Source organism: Pempheris klunzingeri, chromosome 1 (genome assembly GCF_042242105.1).
Source record: "Pempheris klunzingeri isolate RE-2024b chromosome 1, fPemKlu1.hap1, whole genome shotgun sequence".
Classification (NCBI taxonomy): Eukaryota; Metazoa; Chordata; class Actinopteri; order Acropomatiformes; family Pempheridae; genus Pempheris; species Pempheris klunzingeri.
Window position 1 is genome coordinate 13,737,788 of NC_092012.1, and position 20,874 is coordinate 13,758,661.

General features: G+C 40.9%; 1 protein-coding gene across 7 annotated transcripts in view; it reads left to right on the forward strand.

The window, feature by feature from the left end:
- The first annotated feature begins 1,150 nt into the window (after positions 1–1,150).
- Positions 1,151–20,874, forward strand: part of plekha7b (pleckstrin homology domain containing, family A member 7b) — a 66,619-nt gene continuing 46,895 nt past the window's right edge. For 5 of the 7 annotated variants that reach the window (XM_070833345.1, XM_070833354.1, XM_070833362.1 and 2 more), the window contains exons 1-3: positions 1,151–1,233; positions 1,337–1,413; positions 1,555–1,612. In XM_070833345.1, coding sequence (XP_070689446.1) covers positions 1,151–1,233; positions 1,337–1,413; positions 1,555–1,612 — 218 coding nt within the window. Of the gene's footprint in view, positions 1,234–1,336; positions 1,414–1,554; positions 1,613–14,847; positions 14,873–15,202; positions 15,359–20,874 lie in introns of those variants that run through there. The other 2 variants (XM_070833387.1, XM_070833379.1) reach the window with 2 other exon arrangements.

Below are 20,874 nucleotides of genomic sequence, written 5' to 3' on the forward strand. Positions count from 1 at the left end.
AGCAACCATGCACATAATGGTTCTGGAAAGCACTAGTTGTATAATATTACAGTACAATAAATTTGACTTTATTTCTTTAATTCACTTTATCTAAAAAGGGATCTTTGGAGAATTATTGCAAAGACAAGATATCTGATCTGAGTCAAAAGATTACTTTACTACTTGGAACATTTTGTTCATTACAGGAACTTACAGGAAAAGAGTTCGTCAGTAAAAGATGGAATATTGCAATGTTTATTTCTGTTATTGTCATCCAGTTTAAGCTGATGTGACCTCAGTTTAAAATGGTGACTCGCCTCCTCCAGACCAGAGTCTCACCTTGAGCCTGCAAATGTTTTGTGCTGTCTAATTTTATCCTAATTAGAGACCAACCTTCCTCTGTTAGTCATTTGGAGGGTGCTGCTGTCTTTCAGTCCCAGCTAGACTAAACTAACATTAATTGGTACGATTACTTTCTCCTCAGACATGGCTGCATCTTGTCTTTTATGAAATATGTCAGTGAGAATGCTGGGTTTTTTTTGGTTTTTTTTCCATATTTTCTCTCACACACTCACATTTCCACATACTGTTGGCTGGCAGCTTAAAAAGAAAAAAATGAAACATGTTAATTCCTTTAGGTTTAACTGAGATACTCCTGTAATCCTTTAATATCCCTTTGAGAACTTACATTCTTTTGCTTCCATGTGTGTATTATTACTATTAGAGAAAGTTTAAGGATTGCTAAAATGTTTTTATTTTATATTATTATTATTTATTTATTTATTTTACCTTGTAATCCAGAGCCTTCCTGCTCCACCCAGGGGGGCTACACCCTACCTCTCTCCGCAGTGGGCTTCATTTATTCTTCTTCTGAAAAGCTCTGAGCTTACTTTTAATCATCTTTAACCAGACTGTTACTTGTGGGAGCCGCTTCGCCCTTTCCGTCAGCTCATATTACATTTTTAAACACACACACATACACACACGCACACACACACACACACACACACACACAGACCCGAGGAAGTGGTGTGACTTTGGTAGTCTTCCCCTTTAAAAAACTATGCAGCCCTGGCGGTGGTGTAATCTGGGCTCCCTGGAAAAGTCTGCGGAGAGGGAGAGGGAGAGGGTGAGGGAGAGGGGGGACGAGCCAAGCCGGAGACGAGAGATCATGGCGGCACCGCTCGGACGGGACACCCTACCTGACCACTGGTCGTACGGAGTTTGCAGAGATGGCCGCGTCTTCTTCATCAAGTGAGCGGGTTTAACAACTCGGCTCTGCACGGGGCATTACTAACGTGAAGGGCTTTTTTTTTATTGTTTTATTATCGTTCAGTAACAGGTGTCTTTCTTGCAGTGATAAAACTCATAGCACTACTTGGCTACATCCACGCACTGGTGAACCTGTTAACTCGGGACACATGATACGTTCAGGTACAAACTCTCCGATTTGTAGGATACCTTTTTCTTCCCCCCTCATTTTTGTTCCCTTTTTTTTTTTTTTTTTTTTTTTTTGCTGCATTGTGTTTTCTGTCTGTGGCGGGTCGTTCAATGTGGCTTTTGCTCGTGTTGTAGATTTGCCAAGAGGATGGGAAGAGGGCTTCACGGACGAAGGGGCCAGCTACTTCATCAAGTGAGTAGCTCCTCGTTTTGGCCAAACACTGATAGCTCTACTCTAACTAGATTTTTTTTTTAAAAAAAAGAAGCTGTACTTTCACCTCAGCATTTCACATAAAATCAGTGACTAATGACACAGGAACACATCAGCATATGGATTAACACACAGGGGTCCCATCGGATAGGTGAAACCAATTACTTCTGCCTGCATTGTGAATGGGAAGTGGCAGAGCCTTGCAGGACAGGAAGAAGGTTATTAAAATTCTCCTCACATCCTCCATGCAGGACCTCTACTCTCTCCATTAGATAGGTGTACAGCCCTGGTGTGTGCACGCTGGTGTGTGTGTGTGTGTGTGTGTGTGTGGCAGTGTGAAAGAGCATGTGTGATAGAGAGATGTAAAGGTTGCAGGGAAAGGGGTGTGACCATGTGGTGACAGAGATGTATGGCACGATTGCATTATTGAAGCAGATAGGGCAGGATTTTCCAAAGTCAAAATATGAAGTTTTTTTTTTTTTTCTTGTCAGATTTTCACGTCCTTCATCCATTCAAATGTGTTGGATATAGGTTGAAAATCAGTAAGGCACCGCAGCATCAGTATCCCATCGACATAACTCAAGGATTTTGTGCATTTGCATTCCCCTCAGCAGAGTTTTACACCATGGATATTTATGTGGATTCGTGTCTGTGGTTGTCAATATGCTGTATATATCAGATGGTTGCTGTCAGAGAAACCAGGACACAAGCGACCAGCAAGTCGTGCTGAACGCAATCAGATAAATCAGGCTAACAATGACAAACAGTAAGCCTACTGTAAAACAAAGTGGAGGCAAATTATTAATTGGCGCTGGATCGAGGTGAATTACGGTGACTCCTCCCACCGTAGCTTGTTTAAGGTTGTGCAGTCCCACTACCCGTAGCCCTGTCGTGGCCCTTTTAGTTTGCCCCATTTGTTCCAGACAGAGGGCCTGTATGGAGAGGTTTTACATCCCCATAGCTGATAGTTAGTAGTAAGAGGTCTTTGTTCAACAACGACATGCAGCACTCTGCAGACACCAGTTTGCAACATTTTTTAGCAATGCTTGCCACCCTCAGAAATAAGCACAACACAGTGTAATAAAAGACACACTACAGTAGGCGTTTACAAAGTGTAAATGCTGCTTACACTGAGCTAAACAAATGGATTGCCACTTTGAAAGACATTCTGGCATCCAAAGATGTGGGCTTTAAAAGAGACCCATAAAATGGTTTCAACTTACAAATTTGTCGTCGCTGACACTGATATTGTGTTGCGGAATAAAAGCGGTCATTGTGTTTACCTCGTTCATGCACTTTTCCCCTGCAAGGAACAAGAACAATACAGCAGTGAACTTGTGTGATGTATGGTAGCCTAAATGTCAAGGCTGTTAAATCAGTTGGCTACTTGTTGCCTGGTCGGCTTGGTGGAAGGATCCTGTTTTTCTCCTGCTCCCTGCTTTATTCTTTGTTTTCCGTGGCTACTTTCTTGGAGTCAAACAGTGGACAGGAACTCACCAAGACTCCTTCTCTTGTACTGTAGAGCTTATCTTGAGCACAGCTGACAGCTTTCCATGTTCTCTTGGTGCGTGAAGGAAAGTCAGATCATTATGTGTTTGCCTGAGTGGGTAGAACTACACAGTGTGTGTGTACCTTTCTTGTGTGGATTGTGATATGCACATCAAAATGAACATAAATCTGAGCTTGTATGGTGACTTTGACTGTATAGATATTCAATAGTAAATTGTAACATATTGATATTGAGATAATGATGCAGTAATGATCACAGTATTCCTCAGATGTAAATGAATATAACGATAGTTGTAAAAACTAAAAATATCTTAAATCAGCATTGATTTAACTGCTATATGAATTGCTGACAATTTTATTGCCTCTTTGTTTCATTCTTGAAACAACTATAAAGTCCAGTTTAATGTTGCTATGGATAATTACTTCGAGAAACAGCTGATCGGTGCACAGCTGAGTCGGTGAAATTTCTGTTGATGCGATCATTTATTATTCTACTGTCATTTTCTCATTGTGAGGAAATTTATCTCTGGTGGTTTCTTTGATTTATTGCAGACAGGGATGACGGCAGGTTTCTGTATTTGTCCCATGTGTCGACAGGGTAATTATAGGAGGTGACGCTTCTGTCGAGCTCACCTGGCTTTTAAGTCCCGTGATGCTAATGAAGCTATGAGCGGATACATAGGCCTAGTTAATGTATTACTACTTTGCTCTTAAAAGCACGAGTTGGTTGGGCAGATTAAAAGTTAAAAACAGCTCACTCTCCAGGAATAGCCTGACAGCTCGGTGCAAGTTATGCTTTGGTTATTAATGCTAGTTGGCAAAACTGTTTTTTATGAAGACAGTGAAGATGGCTCCACCTCATTTGGATTAATCCTTAAAATCACATTTAAAAAATTGGAAAGGGAGTGGACAGCTTGGACTGTGGCCCTATTTCAGACCATTAAAATCATCAAACGTGTTAGTTTTTAGTTTATAACTGGCTACAGCTCAGTAGTTTGAAATTCCCATTAATACTGCAGGGACAAGCCCCATTAGCACCGAGTTTAGACGGGTTTATTTTTCTGCCCTAGGGTTCAAATAATCAAATCAATCAAAACTTTTTGTTTGATGATATTTCTCTCACACTCACACACACACACACGCACACACACACACACACGCACACACACACACTCATACACACACACACACACACACACTAAACATCAGACTTTATGAGGAGCCGTCTTGAATCAGATTTTTAGCACAGAACAAGTAGAGTCTTGGATTTAAACCACTTCCACCCCGCTTCGCTTTTCATCTCTTAGCTGTGCAGGAAGCATACAACAACAAACTCAAGCTGAACTGAAGTCCACGTGGTGCTGCCGTGACAACGGTAGATTTGGTTGTGTGTTGATGATGGAATTTAGCCGAGGTGGAGGACAAAGGAAGGATTGTTCAGATGCTGCTGCTGTAGCACAACGTACATTTACTTAAACCTTGCTGTAGGCCAGCCTGAACTATGACCTGCTCTGTCTGTTTACGTGTGCACTGGATGCTCTGACTGTGTGAGTGCACAATCTTTTATATCTTAGCTCAGACTAAGAAGGGTTATATATTTTACATAAAAAGTTTTTCTTAAGTGTTAGTTCACTTTAGTTACAGTGTTTTAATACACTGACATTAATCTGTCAATAGACTGAACTATATAGACCGAAGGAGGAGATTGTCAGTTGTCTGTTGTCATCTGTGGCAGTAGATTGAAATAGAGTGTCTCTGGCTGTCATACTTCTGGCAAATCTCCAAGGAAGTGACCCAATTTGAAAATCATCTTCCAAAATCATCCCATTTCAATCCCTGCAGATGATATGCCACAGATGAAACAGGCCTGTGTGTTGAGGTAAGCCTCTGTAATGGATGCAAGTCATTTTAAATAAGGAATTGAAATGACATCAAAAGACGGCCGAAATGTGTGGCAATGAGATGTGTACAGCTAACTGCATAATAAGGTACAGTACGACTAAATTAAGCTTCCATCTCAAGTTCGGATAGTATGAGGCCTTGACTGTTAAGGACCTTAATGCATCCTTCATATGGTTAAAGAGATCTATTTGTAACACATTGTATGACTGGAAGGACAATTGAAAATAATGTAAATGATTATGAACATTAGTTATAGATCCATGAACACGGTGGTAAACTAAAGGCTATGAATCAATGCGATTATTGTACTACTTTTTAAGTATTATACTACTTATACTACTATACTATGTTTTGTTTTCATTCATTTATGTCATATTTATATATCCTCATAAGAGCTTGTGATAAGTGAAAGCTGGGAAAACTGAGTTCAGTTAGGTTTAACTCTCCACCATATCACTGGCACTCACTGAGCATAGGAAATGTGCAATTCTATAGCCCCCCGAGGGAAAAAATGACCCCACTGAGGTACAATGATGTCCTGTTGAGGACACAGTTCACATTGTTCAGTGGCCTTACAATGCGGTGGGACCGTCCAGGAAGAAGTGTTTGATAAAAAAAACACACATACTGTAGATTTCACATTTAATCGGCTTCTTTCGCAACTTCATTTACCCGTCAGATGTGATAACTCCAGCGATATTTCAATGTTATCTTTGACTTTTAGTGTTTACCTCTCCATTCTCCTACAGCTTGTTATGTTTTTAGGTTGCGCTTGCATTTTTCAACAAGCTGACTACTTTCGATCAGGACAGTATAAGTTAATTAGTCACGGGGTGTTTTGGGAGTTCTGAAGCAATGCATTTTAATAAGGGATGAAAAAGAAGTTTAGCATCCCTACAGGCCCTTATCTTAAGGCTGTCTTAATGAAGCTTTTTTTTCTGCAGACACAGCAAATCCAAATCTCATTGCCGAGTTCAAAACATCAGTGCCAAAAAACGATGGGGCAAAAATTAGCCACAAGATCCTGTAAATGACCTTTAACCTCCTGGGTTAGCTATTCCTTTATCATGAAAGATATTAATGTTTAATTCTAGAGTTACTACACTGTCAAAAAAATGCATGCCAGAATACTAAAATAGTATTTAACTTAGCTATCTGGGAACATTGTGTCTCTTTTTCAAACTGTGCCTGTGTCAAATTGCACCTTTGACATTGGACATTAACTTTTAAACTTTGTAAAACTTTTTATGTTTCTTTGTACCACTCTGTGTGAGCCAATTTGACCACAGTGGATTTAGGGTATGAGTTTTGCTTGACATTTCACAGTGTTTTCCAACTGCTCCTCCTTTGGGCTCAGGCAGGGAGACAGTACACATACAGTTTTCCAAAGAGGCAAAGAAACAGTTCTTTGCTTACAGAAATGGCTTAGAAAACGCTTAGATTAAGACTCAGACCGGGGGCCTCAAACTTCATGTTTAGCTAATGTATTGAAGCTTTACAACATATTTCACTTATATTATGTTAAGTTCCATTTGGTGCTGTAGGTGAGACTATTTAGATTAGATTCAGATTTGCTAGGTAACCTCATGGACAGTGGATGTAAAGGGGCATTTTCCTGCAAATCTTTGTTGAGTTGCATGTGAAGTAATGAAGAAAAATTGGAAACACATCACTGAATACCAATCAGGTGGAGCTCTCCTCTCCAGAGAGCAGACAGGATAAGAATCAGTAAAAATGTTTCAGCAAAGCTGAGGTGAGGGTGACAGAAACAGCGAGGCAGTTGCTCATCTTGACTGATGAACATTTTGGTCCTCTGTATATACCAAAATAGAAACTGATATCTATAAATCTATTGTGCTATCTGAGAGAGTGTCCATGTATAAGCTGTGCTTGGATGTTACAGACAAGCAGGTATGGATTAAATTGGGTTTGTTATTAGATTCATCCAGTTGGCACAGATGTTTCACTTAATAAGCTCCCATAGCACCAACGGTTCTCCTACTGTATACATATACATATTTATAAGTTTGCCCCCTCATACTTGGGCTCAACTCTGCTCTTGGTGACACAGACTTTTTTCCAAGTAATTTCACTCTCTCTCAGTTTATTTGTTGCTGTCGCTGTGAGAAACTTTGGCACATCTAGTGTCGCATTAGCTCATTTCTTTTTTTCTCCACAAGGGCCTCTGTGTTACTCCAAAGAGTAACTGTATTTCTCAAAGAGGTGTCTTCAGACTCTGATAGCATCACTTTCGGTGCAGTTTGTGCCTCCCTTGAATTGCAGGATAGCTTAGGATCCACTTACTCTACAGCATCACAAAGCAAAGGTGTTGACACCAAGACACCGAAGGAACCACTAAGAGCTATTTTCTAAAGCTTTACAGGATAAATAATTATCCTAAATCTTTTTACTTTCTCGATATATCCTGAGCACTGAATTTGCTCTTTGGCTGTAGAATTTGCATTATGCCTCTTTGCAGAGACAGAAGAGATACAGTTGATGATTTAATTTGTTTTTCTGTTGACAGCAGAGATGCCTGATAAGCAGGATCAGCATAAGCATGTTAACATTCAGATTAGCAACCAAGCTGCATTATGATTTGATTTGATATCGGGAATCATACTGAATTATGGGTACATATTTATCGTGTAAGACATGTTTCATTTCTCATATAAGTCATAAGCCAGATATATAACTGTACTGTATAGACTTATTTTGTCATTTGATGACATTTTCTTATTAAGTTCAAATATACGTATATGTCATTTACATGTGTAACATTTGCAGACTTTCTACTGCATTGGATCTATACTTGGTGGCAGGTCCAGAACACTCACCATCATCATCATCATCATCACCAGATAAATTCTCCTTTTCTCCCCCCATGCTTTCATATAAATATGATGTCTAGACATTCACCATTTGGCTGAAATATACATCACTGCTGCAGACTCTTATGTGTGCTTGTATTTAAACATAGTTTAGTCTTTTTCTTCCCTCAAGCTGTGTGTTGAGACAGTGACCTTCAGCTGAGAATAGATACTCTGAAATCATTGTGTCATTCTTGACAGGAAAAATCTTGATGGATCGGATTACTCCTTCCTTATCTTTGCAAAGTAAAGAAATTAGACTTTGGGGTATTCTTACTATGATGGGATGAAAAACTCTCATACCATGTTGCAGGGAATGCTTTGTCACTTTAGACAGGTTTCCTCTGTTTATTGTTAAAAATGCCTGCTGGTTGGAGAGCGTATTCAAAGGGTCCATTGTTTCGTCATGTTATTTTATTTGTTTTGCTGATGAAATTATCAAATGAGCGATGAGCTGATGGTCGTTCTTAATGCACCATCAAAGTCGTAGTTTTTCACCAAATTCCAGCAACTTAGCTTGGGCTGCCCCGTTTTCATTGAACTCCCAGCTTGTTGTGCTTCTGTTTCCACCACTGCACCACGTGTGCTCTGCAGAGAATGAAAACACTGAATGAACAGACTAAATGCATTTCAAGGTCAAGAGAATAGCAGCGTGATGTAGTGCTCTTTTTCCAGTCTTTGCATCATCACAAAAATAAGATATTTTCTTGATTTTCTTTTTTTTTTGACAGAAGTAAGTTATGGTCAGAGAGGAGGAACTACAACATCACAAACCCTTCAATTCTCCATGACAGACAGACACTTGTAGACACACAGCCTTGCCTTGAAGCATGAACCATTAATCCTGTGAAGATGGCAACAGTGCACACGCTAACACCATCTTTAGCAGCAGATGCGGGGATACTGAAATTGATATTAAGATATATGGTCAGGGAATTGCAAATGGACTGTTTGTGATGGAGCGAGTCCTCTCACTCTTGTAGGGTGATATATGTTGACCATTTGTCATTATCAGTAGATCCTTGTATCATGTTTAAATCGTGTCCTGCTATTATGTTTGTGCATCTATCTTCTCTCGGTGCTTGTGAGGCAGCTTGAACCTTCACTCGAGACCAGAGCGTTTTATAAACAGAGCTGTCTTGTCAATATCATGTCCACGGTGACTTATTACAAGGCCCGTGACAGTCAAACAATACATACTGTACAGCACGGCCAGGGCCTACAGATAGAGTCGGAGGTTAAAACAGCGGACTGAATAAAGACGATGAAAACAAAGAGCAGATTTAGAGTCTGGTACAGTGGATGCTTGTGCTGCAGAATAGAAAGGAAGCTTTCTATCAGGCCGTGTTTGTACTTGCGATTTTTAACCCAAGAATCTGCAATGAATGCATACATTAGGAGCCGCGGGCCCGAGGTGTGCTTTGTGTGATGATATACATTATCTAGAATGAGTCATTCACTGTCCAGACAGCTCGAGTAGGTTTACCCGTCCGAGCAGGAGCAGGAGTCAGAGCAGGAACAGGGCAGGGGAGATGCCCGAGCCGGGATGGGGACCTGCTGTTGCAGTTGTCTGCCCCTTGGCCAGGGGACTAACTCGGCTGATCATGAAACAGAAGGGCTTGATGAGCTGGAGCTTTCCAGATTGGAGAAGGAGGAAAGGCAGACTGAGACAAGGTAACACAGGTTTAATACTCTTATCACAGTGAAATTTTGTCTTTGGCATTATGTAAAAGTAGTTTTTACACATCAGTGCTACAATACTGACATCTATAACATGCTATGGTAATTTACAGCAAATCTAAATAGAACTGGCATGCAACAAGAAGCTGACAAAAATCTACATAAAAAAGTTAATTTTTTCTATGTTTATCTATTGTTATTTGTCGCTCTTTTCATGTTGTTAAAGCAGGAAGCTCTGCACCTGAGTCATTTTAGCTGCCTCTGGAAAAAGAGTTTTGTATACCCTCCCTCTGATTGAATTCAGATGACAGCTCTTTCTGCCGCATTCTGTCAGAGCCAGAGTGTGACTGGAGCCACTGCAGAGAGGAGCAGGTCCCACACTGCTCTTATCTCACCAGACGTGTGAGAAGAGAAGTGATTAGTTAGCAGCCACAAAAGCAGAAGATAGATGTGTGAAAAGAGAATGGCTTTTTAGAGAGCAAATCTCAGGCATAACCTTTTTCTTGAAGAACTCATTTTTATTTCGTCCAGAAGACTCAAGTGTTTTTTGTAAAAGTGATGAACAATAAAATAGGCCATTTGAATGTGAGAAGCGCACCTCACCAGTAGAAAATCTAATACATGATAGCGTAATGACATTGATTTTCTGCAAGCAGAGAAAATTTGCATTTAGATAAAAAGGTTCAGACAAGATATCATCTGGTAAAAGTTAAGATGAAAAGGATTTCAGCGCTACGAACTGCTACTGAGCACTAATCACAAGCTATCACATACATGCTACAAACTTTTTCTATCTGAAGTACTATTTTATAGTATAAACAACAGTTGTAAAGCTGCACTCATCAATATTTTATTTTAGCGGATGATCAAATTAATAATGTAATGTGAAAGGCAACACTTAGAGTGACAAATCCACAGACAATATCACCCAAATCTGCAATCTTCTCAGCTCTAATGAGTGTTTTGGCATATTTCAGGTCTCCGTGTTGGTTTTGCTCTCTTGATTCACTCTCAGTGCTTTCATCAAAGTTGCTTCCAGCTTTAACAGGCAGCTGTTTTCAGCAAACAAAGAGAAGGCAGGCAGACTAAGTTAGTGACTAGCTGGTGAATATAGTGGCACATTGAACTGATTAAGAGAAGAGCATTTCCATCAGGAGTTAGTGAGGGCCAAAAATAGCCATAAAGATAGTGAATATTGGACTTAAATTCATCAGGTGGCCAGAAACACGACTCCTTATGATTGCTAATGTTTCTTTGCGTCCACTGCAATTTCTAACTAGGAAACTGTTTGCGAACAAGTTCAGCACAACAACTTCATAAGGTAATAATATGTCAGTGCTGGTTTTTCAGCTAATAAGCTGATCCATGTGTCTGACAAATTATTAATGACTCTGTCAGCAGCATCTCAATTAGAATATGACATATTAGCGACTACAGTGTATTCTAACATTGTTTGCATACATACAAGAAACAGGGTTACTGTGGGAAATCAGGTTAGGGCAGGAAATCAGGGAACAATCAAAGACTTGTTAAATACAAGATGACCTCGGACCTAAATAACTTTTTCTGTGTGCCCTATGGTCTTGTGAGAGCGGGACATGGTGCCGTGTCCTGATTGAAAATAAATTAGATTTCTTAGGATCAACGGACAGTTTGCAAGCTCTCCTCTGTAATCACAATGTTTTTCCAACATTGCAGCTCGAAGATCTGTACAGATTTGTCTCCTTACTCTGACGTTTATTCATTGATTATAGGATTTGCAGCGATAAAGGGACTTTGTAGTGTTTTACTCCATACATATTCCTTTAGGTGTAAAGTCTGAAGTCTGAATAATCTAACATTTCAATAAGCTCATGCTCAGCAGCAAATTGAGTGCATGGGCTCTGAAAAATGTTATTACTTGATTGGATATTGCTGTACCCATTAATGGGATATTGAGTGTCAAAAAGATAAATGAAAAGGCCCATCTGGCCAATGCTAGAGAGAGCAGATCTGGTGGGTAGGGCAATTTCACTCTGCAGCATTTATTGAACACATTGACCACACAGCTGTGTGAGTTCTCTCAAACAATCCAATTTAATTTGCTTTAGTGCTGAGATGTGAGGCTGATTCCTTATTCATGAGCTGATTGATTCTCTGTTTTACTATTCCACATCTTTGTGATATGATTATTTAAAATGTGATCAGTCTTCACCTCCAGCCATCCATCGCCTGTAATTTGCTCAGTGAGGTAAAGCTTGGATTGTGCAGCAAAGATGTAGTGCTGATTCTGACAGCACATTTTAGATTTGGAAGTTTTCAAATCGCTGTACGAGCTCTGATGATAGTCGCTCTTATCTTTCAGTGCATCATTGAGATGTATTGGAGCGTGTACATTTATTTTCGTTGTGAAGTGCTGTTCTGTGGGTAGCCACTAGATATTGCTATTGAGTCTTTGTTTGATAGTTTGATGCAGTTTCACATTTGTTTCTGTCTTTATTTTTTTCTATATATCAAGACAAGTGATGCATTAAGTTTTGTTGATACTCAAGCATTTTTCCATTATGCAGACCTGTGTATACTACCTGCCAAGCTGAAAAGAAATAATGTTTAATTAAGTTTGACATGTTAACTAACTTAAACTCAGGCTTTAATTATAAATATGTTACTCTCCCATCATGATATATTAATTATTTCTGAGCCATGTTTCCCTTTTCCTGTATTTGACAAAAAATTTGTAGCTCTATATTTTGTAGTTCATTTGTAGTAATTTGTAGTTCTATATCACATAACTACTTGACAATATTTCCTGCCTTTCCGAGTCATTTTAGTGTCAGCATGACACCTGTGGTATATTGTTTCCGGTTTGATACCAACACAACTGAGTGGGATTGATACAGTGTTATTATAGCTTCATTTCCCGTCAAACAACAGTTAAGAGAGCAACGGTGGAAGAAGGTGAGTGAGGTATGAATGTTGACCTGGCAGTCCATCATCTGTATCGACCTAAACCACCCTCTTCCAGCCCTTTGCTCTTATCTATATGTCTGTCTGTGGATTATTGAACCGACACTGCAGCAGCCTGAGCCAGCCACTCAGCTATAGTCTGCCCTGTGTCCTCCATCCCTCTCTCCCTGACTGACCTGGATGTGATCTGATAAAGAGGACTGAAGTGTGAGACGGAAGGCTCTGGTTGCAGTCCTAGACCAAGGTCAGCACTCTACATTGGCTGGACAACACAGTGAGTTAAATACTGCCTATCTGTGGTCACCAGAAAGTGTGGTGGCTTTAGAGTATCTTAGCAAGTTGGGCTTTTCCCCTCTCCTCCTCCTTCTTCATCACCTATATAGAGAAAGAACAATGGAACGTTATCATTTTATTCCTCCCTGGAGAGGCTAAGTGGAGCTATACTGTAAGTGCTGGCAGTGTTACTGAGTGATCGAGAGTAAAGAGAGAGGGCTGAAACAGCAGTTATACTCCTATCTGACACCGCACTTTGTGCTCTTTCTAGCACACCCACAAAGCACTGTGCACACAGTCACAACAGGCTCAGTTACCCTACGTCAAGAGATCAGAAATCTTCAGCATCAGGACAGATTGAGACATTTGAATTGGACGTATTTCTTTCCACATCTGATCACTAACTGGTGAGTGGCCCTGTAGCAACATGTACGATTGAGAGGACTTTGCAGCCATCAGAGACGTCCTGGGAGGATGCTGAATAGAGAAGAAAGAGGAGGATGAATCATCTGTATATTTATAGTGAGACAAGGCCAGACATGTTGTCTTGTAAAAAAAAAAATAAGAATGGCTTGTATAAAAAGTATTACTTTTGCCTGTTCATTTCTTCTAAAAACTAAAACGTTACTTCCAAATATGTGAATGTTGTTTAGTTCCTTATGCAGTTTTATTATATGCATTTTATTGAAATGCTCAAGCAAAGTGCCCGTTTCTTAAAATTGTACTCAATACTTTATTACTTTCTACCACTGACTGAGGGTGAGTGTTGGTTTTTAGTAATGTAGTTTTCCAGTTTGGATCACTCTTAGTGTTGCAAAACATTCATTCCTCATTAGGTCATTTTGCAAGTAATTACCAACATTTGGTTTTCCCTTAAACCCTTACTTGCACTGATTAGAGAATGAGTAACTATGTTCATCCTTTCTTTACTGCAGACACTTTGGAACTGTTCTGCTTTCTTGCAGTTCCGTTGTTTGCCACTGTATGGCTGTTTCATATATAATTGGCACGCATCTTGCAGTTTTTACATGCAGTAAAATTAATTAGTGTGAAAGAAGACTAATGTACACAGGTGACTAATAGTGGTCACACCCAGAGCTCTATCAGTCCGGTTTCATCTTCGCAGTATTGAAGTGGGCTTGCTGTGCGAGTGTCCTCCACTCCTGGGGTATGCTAACGAGATGCAAGGGAGAGTGTAGATGGATGAGAAAGAGCAGCAGAGGATAAAACCCGGGGGATGAGGGCAACAGCAGCGGGATGCATTACCTGCATGTTTGTGTGTGTGTGTGCGCAGGTACTGTCAGTTTAATCTGTGAGTTGACTTCTTCAGTCCTTTGCTGGCGCAGAAAACATTTTTCACCTGCCCTCCCCTCTCTTTATTAGCTGATAGAGTGCATTTGTAGCACGGCATAGTCATCAGTCTTTTCAGCTGGTAGGTCACAGCCCAGTCTTCACTTCCATTTCTCATGTTGTGAAGGATGTCTTTCCAACTCACAGTCTCCCCGCTTCATCTTATCTGGCTGTTGTTACAGTATTTACTGTTTAAGCTCTTCACAGTCATCCTGCACAGTAAAATCACTACATTTTAGATGTTGGACGCTGTTGTCCCACAATGTGATGTGTAATGGAGACAAAGGAGCGGCTGCGTCCAAGATCATCTCTGAGTAAAATACTGGCAGATCATTTTAGTTACTATCAATTAAATTTACAAATCTTAATTGAGATCAGTTCCAAAGTGATGCTCTATAATGACACTCCTGGGTGGAGTATAAAGATCAGGACATAGTGTATACTTTATCTTTATACAGTTATCTATCATTATGTTCTGCGTAATGTTAAAGTTGCGGCGCACTCTCACTTTCACTCGATCACTTCCTCATCTTTTCCGTCTCTCCTTCTCCCTCCTCATCCCCGTCTTGCCTCCTCTTGCACGCTGTGCATGCTGTGTATTGCCTGCATGACTGCAGAGGGAATGGAGCAGAGAGGGCGTCAAGTCCAGGGAAGTGCTCTGACGGCAGAGCTCTGCTGAGGATGATGTACATTAGAGGAGTGCAGAGGAGAGGTGAGGAGAGAAAGAATACCACTACGAGGGGGAGGTGGGGGGTGAGAGAGCAGAATATGATTATATGGGTAATGGGTAATGCTTTGTACCTGTGGTTTCACTTGGTGCTCTGGGGCCTCTTACATGATGTATTGGTGAGGTTGGCTGGCTTTAATAATAACCATCACAAGCCTAATGCTCTCGGAGACAGGGGACAGTTCAGCGACTGCATGTATTTTTAGCTCCACCTCAGCAGCCCAATGCAGGAGTAGCGGGAAAGAGGATGTTTTGAATGAATCGACGCCTCAGTGCACAGCAGAGGACGTCAGCAACAGCAGCACTACCAGCTGAGAGGAGTACACACACACGCACAGGCACCACTGAGAGGAGCAGAGCACAGCACAGCACAGCAAATCACAAACCTGCAGCTAACATGTTGGGCCAACCAGGACAGTCATCCTTACACATCCCTTACAAGAGGCAGCCAGTGTACCGTGCGGCTCACAGGTGTGTATCACAGCCCCTCTCCCAATGCATATCGGGGATTGCATTGCTACGTAGCTACTCAGGAGGTGTGTCTGCTAAAGCTCTCCAGCAGCTGCAGGAGATAAAGTGCTTTGGATCGAATGCCGTTAAGTGTTTGTACAAAGTATATGTGCAGGCGGGAGAATTAACATGCATGCTGAAAAGAATCTATCGTTCGTTTTTGTGCCATGGGAGGAAGCTGGCTGTTTTGCCTTTACAAACCTTTGGGTAGTGCGCATATCAGTGTCTACTATGTCTACTAACGGAGCAGTCGTTACAGTGATGAGAAGGAGGAAGCGAGAGTGCTCACTGCAGTGCCTCATGATCACAGGTCACTGGCTGCTGTGTTGATGTCAGCAGAACAGTGATCTCTCAGGCTGATTATGATGCTCTCCTATAGACGTGGTAGTGTGGAACGCCTCTATAGGTTAGACTGTAGTGGAGGTTTAATGCAGTCCCCTCCGCCTCTCAGCGAGCCAGTGATACGCTTCTCAAAGGAATGTACTTGTTTACATGGGTTTGCTTCTCAGTTCCTTGCACAGCTGCTGTGAGGGCCCAGCCCACACACAGACAGACCCTCAGAGATATACTGTACATGCAGACTTACACATGCAATGCCACATCTGCTGCATATTACACTTTGAAATTGTATGTGGGTTGCGCTTAAGCAACACCACCGTGAGCTCACTAGCCGGTGTTAAGTGTTATGTTAGCATAGACCTACGATTTTAAAGCTGTTCTTTGGTTGATTCTGCCTATTTTGATTGGGTTGTGACATGAACACCATGCCATAGATATAAACATGCATAGATCCATGTACAGGATATCAAGCGTATTATCATTCTGTCAGGGTTGATGTCAGCCGCAGTGATAAGGTTACTTAACCTATTTATCATTCCTGCGTGTGCTCCCTAATCAGTCAGCCGTCCTGCTGTACTCTCAGCCACAGAGGCAGAGGGCTATAAACACTAGACCGCAAGATTTCAGCTACAGCATGAGCAGCAGCTAACTGGAGTTGGCAGTAGGGGTCAACTTTTAATCAGTAGTATTTCAATTTCAGCATATATATAGCTACATTTAAAATATAGCTCATTCAAACTAAAAAGCCTAGCGAGCCTCTCATGGGCTTGCCCAGTCTTGCGTGGTGGTCTGTTTTTAATGGATTATGTAATGGTCGGCTTTAGCTTGGTCTGGTTCTACTCAGGTTGTTGGATAACATCAGATTTGATGTTTAGTGCATGCAGTCAGTTCCAGTAAAGTTGAGTACAGCCCAGTCACACCCAGCCCAGCTCATCCTTCCCCTTTCATCGCTTGGCCAGAGGGTGAAATGTGGCCAAAAGACACAGTGCCTCATTTGTATGCTTAGCTGACACACCTAAAATTGGTGCAGGGGACAGAATACCCACGGATAGAGAAGAGATAGTGCCAGAGAAAGGAAGTGACCTCTCCTTAACCGCAGACATTCTGCACATTTCCAGGGAGACTTAATACTTCTAAGAATAGACATAATGATGATACCTAACAGAAGGTTGAGGTATTTGAAAAGGGAGTACATTCTCTGTGTATTAAGACTGTGACCTTTTAAATTCCCCAGATTGTGATTTAGATCAGCTTCCATGAGTGGGCTAGAAATTCAAGGGAGGGAACTGTTCTGGTAAAATCTTGATTCTGCTGGCCAATTTTAGAGTTTTAGAGCTGTGCACCAGATGTGGCCTACCTTCCTCCACTGATGCCTGACTTAATAAGCCTCCTAAGTCTCCACAAGCTCTCCCCACACTCTCAGGATACAAAAATCTAAAAATAGCCTAAATTCAGTTACCCTCTGCCAGCCAAGTGGAACCTCACCTAATTCATTTAATCCATCTGTTTAATTTATTCGATAAAATGATAATGCAATGGCCTTCGTGCTTTAGCAACCACGAGGGACAGATGGGAGTGGGCTTCGACCACGTTATTAGAGCAGCTTTTATCATTTTTGTAACACTGTGCACAATGTTGAAATAACCATTATTCAATGTCTAATCATGCAACGTCATGATCAGATATTTTATGTTATTTATATATTTATAAAATGACACTCTTTGTGTGATCTAAATAGGGGAATATCAGAGAATAAATATACAATCTAGAAGGAGCAGATTGTGAGAGATAACTACAGCGTGATGTGTGTTTTTGGGCCACTGGGGCCTCCGTGTGCGGTGCTCGTGTGTTTGCCACTGAGCATTGCAGTCATGAAGTAGCTGTGTTGTCTTAACCCCATGTACCACTGTAATGTAGCTCCCCATTGGGAGTGTGTTTAGTGGCTGCTTTTGTACTGTGGTGTGTGTCTGCTCAGATTCTATAATGAGAACTGCAGGAGAGAGGTCCCTCCAAGCCTGGAGCCAGTCTGGACACAGTTAGCTCCCAGCAGAGTACAGATATCACACACAGACACACACACACACACATAAAGAGCTGACTCAGTCTGCATGTCCTCCAATGAAGGAATTGTGAGTGGAGGCGAAGGCATTTGCTCAGTCTGGATGATACGTCAGAAATGTCTTTGTTTTTCTCCCCTTATAACATATTATAGATACACACACTGAAGCAAACACCGTTGTGAAGACAGGCCTGCTGCAGTGAAGTGTGCTGTGCAATAAGAGTCTGGACGCCCTCAGGGCCAAGATTCTCTGCAGCAAGATTTACCAGACTAATCAAAATTCTCCAATGCAGTAGCTTCAGTATTTTTGCTTAAATGAGATGACTTGATCATTTACCACTGTATATCCCAAAAAATAATGTAATGTAATCAAGGGTCTGAACAGTACATTTGTCTGACAAAAGCTGCTTCCCAATGTTTAAACAAATGTTTGTGTGTGTGTGTGTGTGCGGTGGATGAGGGTAGGAGGAGGGTATTTAGTGGTGGAATGACATAATAATGCCTCTCACATGATTGTGTAAGGGATTTATACGTGTTTCACAGTGTGAGGGTAAGCTGAATCCTAATGTTAGAGGATCCAGTGGCTGTTGATCGGCCCCTCTGCTTTTGGACTAAAGCACTGGCAAATGATATGGCTTTCATGTAATGGTATTGGAAAACAGGGATTACCCTGGTTCAAATAATGTAATCCGTAAGGATACAATGAAATTCAACTACGCCTGTCCTATTTGGTTTTTCTACAATATAATAAACAGCATATGGTTAAAGGGCTGACGGCATGAACTTTATCTTAATACATTAACAGGCCTTGAAGTGGATGTCTCTTGTTTATTATTATATTAATTTACTATGTAATAATATAAGCCAATTATATTTAAAGAAAAGATAGATGAGTTTTGCTCAAGCTTGTTGAGCATAATTCCCCTGTCATCCACCTATTAAGGAGGTGTTTTCCCAAAAGCACGTCATTGATGTGTAAAAACTGTAAACTCTGATCCCCTCATAACAACAGAACAGCAGGATAAGCTGCCCCTCCATATTCATCTGTGTGCTTACCAGCAGCTTTTACACTTCCTCATGCCATCACACGGTGTCATCACCCAGCTACCCACCTATTTACCCACCTACCTGTTTATCTATTAATCACTACTTTATAGGATGGACTCCCACTGTGTAGTTATTGTATAGTCAATGATACAACAAGAGCCGTGCTGTATTAGTCTTTTCATTATTTGTCACCCAGACACAACACTGTATTTTTGTGTTAAAGGATAACTATTTTTTACACATTTTCAGTTCGAAATGACTGGTACATGCAAAAACTGTTGGAACTGGTCGAGCAGTTCGCCTCAGCTGGCAAATGAGAATGGGTGCGGAATGGGCTGTAATGGCAGCAATGTAATCCTTGAAGGTAACTGTGCCAGATCAAAGTATGTTTGTTGTTTTAGCCACGGACATGCTCAGATTGTTATTCTAAGTGTCTCACAACATTAGGGAAAGATTCCTTACAGAGATAGTCATGTAAGGTCCTTTTTGCTTAACCAGTAATAGCTGTTGTATCACTTATTCAAACCCACCAGATTCCCTTGACGAAAACAGTAATTTTATCTAGAACACAGGAGTGTTTGATCTACTGTTGCCTAAATCATTTAGTTTGTCTGTGTTATTGTGTGTTGCACAAATATTGTGTCGGATCCAGGCTAACCCATTAAAACATGAAAGTCACACAATAACACAAACAAACTAACTGATTAAGACAGCAGCTGACTGTCAGTAAGACAGTAGCAATTCCTGTGTAAAATTATTGTTTTTGCCAATGGAGTCTGGTGGCTTTGAACCTAGCGATGTAATGGTGATTTTCAGTTACACAAAAAGGATCTTACAGGTCTATCTCTGTAGTGATCCTTTCTGCAATGTTGTCACACACTCATATAACAATTTGAGGCTCTCAGTGGAAAAAACAAGCACTTTTAATGGACGTGCTTTCATCTGGCACAGTTGCCCAAAAGGATCACATTACAGACATTGTAGCCCATTCTTCGCCCATTCTCGGCTGATATCTGAGGTGATCTACTGGACCAAGTCCAAAACGTTTTGTACCTACCAGCCATTTTGAACCCAAAATGTGTAAAAATTGGACCCAGGATGAAAAGTAGCGGAGTTATCCTTCCATAACAGCAAAAGATGAACTGGAATTTCAGTCTCTGATCTGGTCATATGGTTTCTTGTTCAAACATATTTAGAGTAGCCATCTCAAAGATCTATTTCTGCCATGCTTGTCTGTTACAATTTGAGTTTTTTTTGTGATGTTTGATTTATTTTTGATGTTGCAGGATTATGGGGATCAGAGATCAGATGGATAATCTGACCACGAACATATGCAATTTGTGTCTGTGTGTATGTCTCATAGTGTGCTCAGGGGAATGTGTATGTGGTATGACAGATTGCCTAAGTTTGGCTGAATCAGACACAGTCATGCTGCAGATCACTCAGATTTGGTACTGTAAAACCTCAGGGAGCAGACAGCTCTTTTTGAGCTTTGAAAATGCTTGGAGTTAGTCTAGCAAATGATGAGTGCTGTTACATGGGACTTGAATTGAGAACTTGAAGGTAGGTCATCTTTGTTTTTGTACACTTGCTCTGTGTGTTATATTTGCTCATGATAAGATTGAGAGGGCTACATTTAGAAGGTTCATGTGGCTACTCAGGTATTGATGCTGAGTCTAGTGAACAATACTGACTCACATATGTAAGCCAGGGCCCTTGTCTTGGTCTGCTCTTTTGATAAATGGCATTATATCTACTTGCTAGGAAGATTATTGTCTTGGATCAGAAAAGATAGTCTGACTTTAAGATTCTTCACTTTTGTTTTGCAAATCTGCATTCTTGGCTTTTTAATGACAGCTGAGGGTGATTTCTTGTTTTATCCTAAAGCTGTCATCTCCAACATCACTGACATCTGTGCTGCAGCATGCAGGACAAGCTGCTTCACCATAAATTCTCTTAAAGCCCCAAACAGCAGCATAAGTAGGCACTTCACATGGGTGCACACATGCATCTTGTAGGAAGATAGCTGAGA